This window comes from Podarcis liolepis (assembly GCF_965112155.1).
Source record: "Podarcis liolepis genome assembly, chromosome: 2".
Classification (NCBI taxonomy): Eukaryota; Metazoa; Chordata; class Lepidosauria; order Squamata; family Lacertidae; genus Podarcis; species Podarcis liolepis.
The window spans coordinates 125,922,696-125,932,074 of NC_139555.1; the positions used below are offsets into that span (position 1 = coordinate 125,922,696).

At 45.8% G+C, this 9,379-nt stretch overlaps 1 protein-coding gene across 1 annotated transcript; it reads right to left on the reverse strand.

Moving 5' to 3' along the window:
- Window positions 1-1,947: 1,947 nt before the first annotated feature.
- Window positions 1,948-6,689, reverse strand: LOC310699306 (vomeronasal type-2 receptor 26-like; the record flags this gene model as incomplete). The annotated part of the gene is made up of 5 exons (XM_083486952.1): window positions 1,948-2,869; window positions 2,999-3,125; window positions 4,956-5,765; window positions 5,865-6,159; window positions 6,610-6,689. 5 exons carry the CDS (start codon window positions 6,687-6,689, stop codon window positions 1,971-1,973), a joined length of 2,211 nt encoding a protein of 736 aa, XP_083343078.1. The 3' UTR covers window positions 1,948-1,970.
- Between the last annotated feature and the right edge of the window lie 2,690 nt (window positions 6,690-9,379).

Below are 9,379 nucleotides of genomic sequence, written 5' to 3' on the forward strand. Positions count from 1 at the left end.
AGAAACCACTGAGCCTAGGGTTTGCCAATTGGAAGGTTGGCGGGTCAAATCCCTGCGATGGGGTGAGCTCCCGTTGTTCGGTCCCAGCTCCTGCCAACCTAGCAGTTTGAAAGCACGCACTGCAAGTAGTTAAATAGGTACAGCTCCGGCAGAAAGGTAAATGGCGTTTCCGCGCGCTGCTCTGGTTTGCCAGAAGCAGCTTAGTCATGCTGGCCGCATGACCTGGAAGCTGTACATTCGGCTCCCTCGGCCAGTAAAGCGAGATGAGCTCCGCAACTCCAGAGTCATCCGCGACTGGACTTAACAGTCAGGGGTCCTTTACCTTTACCTTAACTCCTTGGAGAAACACTAGAACTCAGCACCGCCTGCTGAAAACGATGGACGATGCTTTGAATACAAACCAAAAGAAGGACAAATAATTTCACACTCTATATGATGTATGGAAGTTTGAAAAAAGTAATTATTGTGCTGTGGAAAAAGAAGCAAAATAGAAAGCCACAGGCTTTTCATCCCATCCAAATATGAATATGAATATTATTTATTTGTGTAGCTGAAGCCATTACAAGAAGCAAAAACTTAAAACACAATAAAATGCATTACAAAGTTAAAATAATTACTGAAACCAGGAATTCTGTCAGGGAATCCCCTGAAGAATCAAACTTACAAACACCACAAAATTTTCTCCTTAATATTGTCACTCTGATGGCAAAACAGGCCGTTTTTCAGAGGTAGAGGGGGATCTGATCCCCAATAAAAAAAATTAACACAAATATATTATATTTCACAGAATTGTGGAATGGATCCCATCCAGAAATGGTTTTTGTCCCAACAGGAAACCATGGTTCTGGTTCAGTTTCTGCAGTACGAAGTATTTATTAGGTCTGTATAGTAAAAGCTCTGGTTTTCCCAGTAGTGATGTATGGAAGTGAGAGCTGGACCATCAAGAAGGCTGATCGCCGAAGAATTGATGCTTTTGAATTATGGTGCTGGAGGAGACTCTTGAGAGTCCCATAGACTGCAAGAAGATCAAACCTCTCCATTCTGAAGGAAATCAGCCCTGAGTGCTCACTGGAAGGACAGATCCTGAAGCTGAGGCTCCAATACTTAGGCCACCTCATGAGAAGAGAAGACTCCCTGGAAAAGACCCTGATGTTGGGAAAGATGGAGGGCACAAGGAGAAGGGGACGACAGAGGACGAGATGGTTGGATAGTGTTCTCAAAGCTACCAGCATGAGTTTGACCAAACTGCGGGAGGCAGTGGAAGACAGGAGTGCCTGGCGTGCTCTGGTCCAGGGGGTCACAAAGAGTCGGACACGACTCAACGACTAAACAACAACAACAACAAAATTTTAGTAAGTATTTTATTTACTACTAAGAAGTGGCACACAGCTCCTCCACCCAAACCTAGCCAAGATCCTCCCCCTGGAACTACCCCCAAATTAATCCCAATTAAATATATGGTTCAGAAGGTGACAGGGGAAGGAAATGCTCCATTTCACTCCCACACCTGAACAAGAGAGTTCAGTTCTGCATGGGGCTGCTTCAAATTCTTTACAGTGGTACTTTGGTTCTCAAACTTAATCCATTCTGGAAGTCCGTTCCAAAACCAAAGCATTCCAAAACCAAGGTGTGCTTTCCCATAGAAAGTAATGCAAAATGGATTAATCCGTTCCAGACTTTTAAAAGCAACCCCTAAAACAGCAATTTAACATGAATTTTACTATCTAACAAGACCACAGATCCATAAAATGAAAGCAGTAAACAATGTACTGTGGTCACACAATCAATCAATCAATCAGTAGCTGAATTGGGTTCCACACAGTCGCAAAGAAAAAAAAAAAGTTCGCAAACCGGAACACTTACTTTGGGTTTGTAGTGTTTGGGTTCCAAGTTTTTTGAGTATCAACGTGTTTGAGAACCAAGGTACCGCTGTGTTAGAGTTCCGCCCTATTAGAGACCCGATGTTGTCTTTAGTCTTTTGCTGTCAGGTGCTCCTTCGTGTTCAGATCAGGCCTCAGTATAATAATGTAGCACTTGGGGATGAAGATGCAGCCCAGAAGCCCAGCACTGGAGACCAAAATGGAGAAGATCTGAACGGCTACCATGTATTTCCCCTTGGTGCTCAGGTAGGTGGGCACAAAGGACACCCAAACACTGCAGAAGACCAGCATGCTGAAGGTGATCAGCTTGGCTTCATTGAAGGTCCCAGGCAATTTCCTGGCTAGGAAAGCCACTGTGAAGCAGATGGCAGCCAGGAAGCCCATGTAGCCGAGGGCAGTGTAAAACATGGCCACAGAGCCTTCATTGCATTGGACAATTATCTCTCCAAGCTGGGAGCTCATGTCAAATTCTGGGAATGGAGGAGAGATCCCCAGCCAGGTGCTGCAGATGACAAGTTGGACACTGGAGCAGGAAATGACAATGGAGTGGGCCAGACTCTTCCCTAGCCATCTCCTCACCCTGCTCCCTGGCTTAGTGGCCAGGAAGGCCAGCACCACAGTGATGGTTTTTGCCAAGACAGAAGAGACAGCAACTGAGAAGATGACGCTGAAGGCTGTTTGTCGGAGAAGGCAAGACACTTTCCTCGGCCGTCCAATGAAGAGGAAAGAGGACAAAAATGAGAGAAGGAGGGAGATGAGGAGAATGTAGGAGAGGTCCCTGTTGTTGGCTTTGACTATTGGAGTTTCTAGGAATTTAATGAAGATTGCCAATACAAAGCCTGCAGCTAATGAGAAGAAGAGGGCTAGGGAAGCCAAGAGGATCCCCCAATTCTCTTTGTAGTCTAGGAAGTTGATAATCTTGGGAACACATTGAACTTGGTCCTTGTTTGGACGCTGATCTTCTGGACATTTGGTGCAGTGCGTTGCATCTGAGGATGAGAAAAAGAGTGGCTTTGGTATTTGTTGAATCCATAACCACGTAGCTTCTAATACTTTTTTTTTGGGGGGGTGCTCTTTCTATTCCCCCAAGAAATGGCCTCTCCCTTGGAGTCACCCACCTTCCCGGGTGGAGATGGTCCCTTCCGCACACGGAGAACAAACATAGCAGCAAACCGGCTCCCCTTCTTGGATCACCTTGAAATATCCAGGGTGGCAGCTTTCGGTGCATCTGGAGCAAGGCACAGTCTAAGCACAAAGAGAGGAAGGGGCATCAAGGGGACAATTTCTCTCTATGGAATTGGTTGATAGAGTCTGGAATGGACCCAGCAGCATCTCATGGACCACTAGCCTTGCCAGGACTTCTGGCACGTTCCTCAAAAACCTATTTGGTCTGTTTCCTTGCTTGTTTCATCATTCATTGTTCCTCTTTCCTATACCTATATATGGTGTCACTGTCAAACCCAAATTTCCAGATTTCAAAATGGAATGTGGATATTCCATGTCCACTTCATGGATCTGGGGCTCACGGTATGAGGGGGACACCCTTGTATGCCAGCTCCCACCCCTGCACTGGGCAAAGGACTACAGTCCAAGTCCTGTGTGAATTATTCCACAAATTAATACATACCAACAGATGCCATACAGAAAAAGTTTCCCCTACCTTCTTAAACCTCTGGGGCCACAAAATAGCATCCGAGTTGATAGTGAACTTTGTGTCAATGGATGTCTCTCTCTCGATACTCCCAACTTTCACTCTGGCATGAGACTTGTTGGGAAACACCACCCAGTTCACAAGGTCATAGTTGCCTGGCAGCTCCCCATTCTCATCCAAATGCATTCCACCCATGGAGGTATTAGAAAACTGGGTTGCTCTTAAGAAGGGGTGAAGCTGGAATGAAAGTTGCTGGGAGTCACAGGCAGGCAGAGTGCTTTTGTGCCGAAGACCCCCTGGGTGGGTTACATGGACCCCCAGTGGGAACCACTGACTTAGATAATGATGATATTTGTACCCACCCATTTGATTGGGTTGCCCCACACACTCTGGGCATTAATGACCAGCTAGCCAGAGCTCTTAGAGCCCTTGGAGACAAGAGCGGTGAATGCAGAATCAACGCTTATGCCAGGGATAGGCAAACTCAGCCCTCCAGATGTTTTGGGACTACAGCTCCCATCACGCCTAGCTAACAGGACCAGTGGTCAGGGATGATGGAAATTGTAGTTCCAAAACATCTGGAGGGCCGAGTTTGTCTATGCCTGGCTGAGGCTAATGAACAAACGGGGTGATTTGTTACTGAATTTTTAGCAGCAATTTGAGAGCCAGTAATTCCATCGTGGTGTACATCCTAGTGGAAACAACATATTGGAGAAGAACAGAAATATTCCCAATTGTGACAATTGCTGCCTCGTTACACCCCTGGTGCTAATTTCTGCACATGGACACAAAGTTAGAAAGTTCCTCTTATTTAATATCTTTGCTTTCAATAAGCATTTCCAGTACGTGGAAAAGGTCCCTGCTATGGCTATTCTTTTTTTCTTCTGTTTATCCTATACATGGTTGGTATTGTTTTGAAACTTTCAGCACTTTTAATAATTGCGTTCTGTTGATATATTATAAACCAACCAGTCTATACACACACACACACAGAGAGAGAGAGAGAGAGAGAGAGAGAGAGAGAGAGAGAGAGAAAGGGCAGTATATAAACATTGAAATAGAAAAAGCTCAATGAGTGTACATCTCAGCATCCTGGGGAAGACCTGTGTGACCAGAAGGCTTGTGTTCCTGCTCCATCCGTGTTGCAGCTGCTCGCTGAAGGCCAGCAAAGACAGAGGAGGAGATGAAGACACACCAACTTCAGCTAAGATGACTGGGTCCCTCTCAGAGCACTAAGGAGTAACCATAGGAAAGTTGGAGGGTCTTCTTATGAAATCCCTATGGTGAGCAGAAATATTGATCTGCACAAGAACCTCATCAATTGGATTTGCCTTAGGAAAGGACAAATTATTTGTCCCGTTACTAGATCTTATTTCACAGTTGGAAAGATGGATTGAAGTTTGCAAAAAGGTGAAAGGAAATACCTGCCATGGCTGTAGACTTTGACATCCCAAACTGTCTGTCCCACTCATCCTCGGCATCCGTTTTGACCTTGATGAACATGCAGCATGTAAAGCATGCGCCACGGCTTGGACATGGAAGTAAGTGCTGTAGGTGTCTTGGGACAGGGATCTCTCCAGCTCATCCTGGGGCAGAGTCTCCAGCTTCTCCTTCTCGGTGCATTTTGTCTGACCTTTCACAGACAAGGTATGCTTTGAATATAGGCAATAAAATGCTTTTCTCCAAAACCAATAAAGAAGATATGAAGATGGTGCATAGTAATCACGTATGGTCAGTTTTTTGGTCTTCATTACAAAGGAGAAGGAACCATGGATGTTCTCAAAATCCTTTGGAGCTGAGTGCAAATTCATGTTGATGTCCTGAAAATCTGTTGTGATCCAAACTCTTGCCCCAGCTCCTCCCATGATTATATTTTGTAGTGCCATGACTGGTATCCATCCTGTGTAAGTGTTCTCATAGTAAAGAAATACATTGACTTGTCTCCATATGATGAATGGCACCTTTGGCACGAGTGATCGATATGGATTGCTTTCTGATAGCCTATGTGTGAAGGCGACACAGATTCCACGGAGGATCATCTGAGATGTCAGGGCACCCACAAACCTTTCTCCATTCTCATTGTCCGAAGCATAGAGGCCAACCCACGTCCATCCAAAATGCAGGAGCAGCTTGATAATCCCCTGGGACTGAGTATCTTCTTTGGGGAGCATCCGGTAGACAAAAGGGAACTGGGATTTATCATCCATAGCCTGAGCATTCAAGCCGTAACTGATCTAGTGAAGGAAGGGAGAGATTAGTGATTTGTTTTGGTTTCAAGATAAAAATCTTGACTCCCCTGGATAAAAAGTTGGATTTTATTCTGTCCTTCATACCTGTGGGATTTTGTAGATTGCTGACATGGTCGAAATTTGTTTTGAGATTACAGAATTGGCCCCTTCAAGAACACCCAGCAGGTTATTATCCCCTTTTCCACAGGTATAGTTTGGGATGTTGCTTTCCCCACCGGAAAGCAGGTCTAGCATGACATCAGAAGTCATCCTTGCATCGAAAAAGTTCTCATAGAGGTTGTAGCCCAGGGTGATGTTGGGTAAGATCCTGGAGTCTCTGTTGATCTCTTGGATGGTGAACAGGAAGGATAAGATGTGCCAGTAGTGTCTAGCTGACACACTGCAATAAACAGATTAATAAAACAATTTGAAACTGCTCTTCACCATTTAATGAAAAGAACTATGATATGATCACCAAAGAACAGCCTGTATGTTTGATGTGGGAAGAAACATATCCTTGTTTCAAGGAGAAAATCTATTTCCTGCTTCAGAATTCTCTCTCTCTCTTTCTCTCTCTGTGTTTGTAAGTGTGTGTAAAGAAGCATAAGAGACACCAGAATACAGTTACTTACTCATCAAACCTAGTTAATGGGGGCTGAGAAAAGACATATGGAAGTTGATCGAAAAATTGTTTTGGAGAGATGATCCCACTAACGAGGAAGTCTCCAGGCCGGAAGTAATTCTGCGCTCCCTTTTCTTCCCTGATCAGATTCAGGGGGCATTTTGCCTTGGGGTTTCCAAAGACTCCGTGAGGCATCAATAGCAGCAGCAGAAGTAGCAGCAGGGATACCATTCTGGCTGTAGCTCCTGCACCTCTCCTGTGAGCTTGTGCAAGAGGAATCCCACGCAAGACCAAAGCTGCAGTGCCATCACCCATGGAGCTAGTGGTCACTGGTGACTTCAGAGCTTTTAAGGATCACACACACATCTCCCCCACTTGCACCTGCTCTAAATCTTGACTCACTCTGCCTCCGACACAGATATTCTTCCCCCAGGAATGATGCAATGAGTAACCTCATGTCAGCCTTGATTCTGATGCCTCGGCAACATCTATAAATCTCTCTTGGGCTTTGGCTATAGAAAATCACCGTGATTTCTGTAATTACAATAGGAAGAAAGCTCCTCTCTGCAACATCCTGGAGCTGTTGTGTGGTTTGAGGGGAAGGGACAGAGCTGGAGAAAAACATGTTTGTGAGGGATAGCAAATGCAACTCTGTGTCTGACATCAGCCATGTGTTTGTGTGTGTGATAGAGAGTTTGGCCTGAACTTTTGTGACAATAGTATTCAAAGAGCCCTACCAATGGGTCAGTCCATACAGCCAGTGGACAAATGGACTGTGGCCATCCAACCTTTTCTTTAAAACCTCAAATGAAGGAGAGTCTGTACTAGTGAAATACAGAGAATCATACCATATAAAGTTTCGACTTACTGAGAATGCTCAGAAGGCTGTGGTTGGTAACTGGAGGTGAAATCTAATCCTGCAGTTAAATTCTAGCAGATTATGAGGAAGCTCCTTTGCTTAAACTGGTAGTCATTACACATGCTTTCCACTGTGGAAAATCACATGGGTTAGTGCCTTATAAGGAAAATGGGGTGAGGGAAACCCAGTATTTGGATTGGGTATGAAATTTAAACTTAATGGAATTTGTGGAATGTGCTATATTGATGTATAAAATGGTATGGGATGTGTTAGAACGGGCCCAGAGAATTTGGGAAGAAATCTTTCCTGGTCATTTCTGTACAGAAATAAAATAAAATAAAAGTCAGAATCTTATTTTTCATAACTTGAAGGAGATGCTCCGTGTCATGCCCACACCTGAACAAGAGAGTTCATTCCTGCAAGATGTTGCTTCGACCTCTTTATTAGAGTTCAGCTCTGATAAAGATGATGCCATCTTTAGTGTTTTGTCGCCAGGTGCTTCTTCAGATCAGACCTTAGAATAATAATGTAGCACTTGGGCATGAAGATGTCCAAGTTTGTCATCAGTCAGGTGTTTGAGTTTAGCCTGAACTTTGCAGACAAGAAAAGGCCTACATGTGGAGCAGTCCAAATGACCAATGGAGGCTTGTCCAGTAGCACAACTGGGGCACTGCCGCACCAACCTCAGCCTCCCCCACCCGCCACCTGCCTATCTTCTTGCTTACAGCCAGCCTTATTTACAAGGGATGGGGGACGTTATTTAAATGCCCCTTTAAGGATACCCTGCAAATGCAGTCTGACACACACAATACCCTCTTGCGATGTTTTTCCACAAGCCTTCCAAACTGTTTGGCTGGCTGAGTGAAAAAGAGGTGCCGGAACTCACCACGAACGCATCACTCTTTCTCTTATAATAGCAATGGCACCCACTCTGTTCCGGCAAGCTCCAGCTGGAACAAAAGCCCCATTTAAGTTGGTTACTAGTTTCCTGCCTTGATGGCTGATGCTGTATCTGATGCAGAGTCTGTCAGTTGCTGGAAATGGTGTTAATCAAAAGTTTGGGAGATTGACAGTGGTGCCATGGATTTGGATGCTTCTGTGGAGAAAAGGTTAAACTTTTCTCCTCAGAACAAGCAGGGATATATGAACCATCTGGCAGGGACATGGGAGTCTCCCTCTATCTGAGGAGTTTCCCACTCTTTCCCCCCAAGGGTGCTGAAAGGTCATGCCCAAAGGGTCTCTCTGTGGAGAAATGCTGCCCTCTTTCCACGCAAGGTCTGAAGAGTCAGGGAAGGGTTGTTCCTTTTTCTAGGGGGCCACATTAAAATAATTGAATAAATACAAATTACCTCAGGAGTTTTGTCATGTGAGGATTCAAAGTATTTTTGTGGTTTTTTCCTGAGGCAAAGCCCCATAAGAGGCATTTGTGGAAGCTCCAACTAGCTTACCTACCGTATTTTTCACCCTATAGGACGCACTTTTTCCCCTCCAAAAATGAAGGGGAAATGTGTGTGCGTCCTATGGGGCGAATGCAGGCTTTTGCTGAAGCCTGGAAAGCGGGAGGGGTCGGTGCGCACCAACCCCTCTAGCTCTCAAGGCTTCAGGAGAGCTGCAGCGCCAGCCCCACAAGGTCGGGGGACAGCGGGGAGGCGGAACGCCGCCATCCCACTGTCTCCCGATGTGGTTTGGAGGCTGACGGCGGGGAGACGTGTGCTTCTCCCTGCCGCCTGCCCCGCAAGCTCCGGGGACAGCTGGGAGGCGCAGCGCGTCTTCCCACTGTCCCCAGACCTGGTCTGCAGGCGGGTGGCGGGGAGAAGAGCGCTTCTCCCCGCTGCCGGCCCCACAAGCGCCTGGGGGGGGGGGAAATATTTTTTTTTCTTTATTTCCTCCCCAAAAAAACCTGGTGCGTCCTATGGGCCGGTGCGTCCTATGGGGCGAAAAATATGGTAGTGACAGTTTGAAACTAAATTTATAATCAGATTACCTCACAAGTCAACAAGGAGTATAGAGGTTTTGCCTAGGGTAAAATGTTCCCAAACTCCCTCCGCCACTCTGGACCAATTGAAAGGGGCTAAGGGGGTCTCGAAGCTACCAGCATGAGTTTGACCAAACTGTGGGAGGCAGTGGAAGACAGGAGTG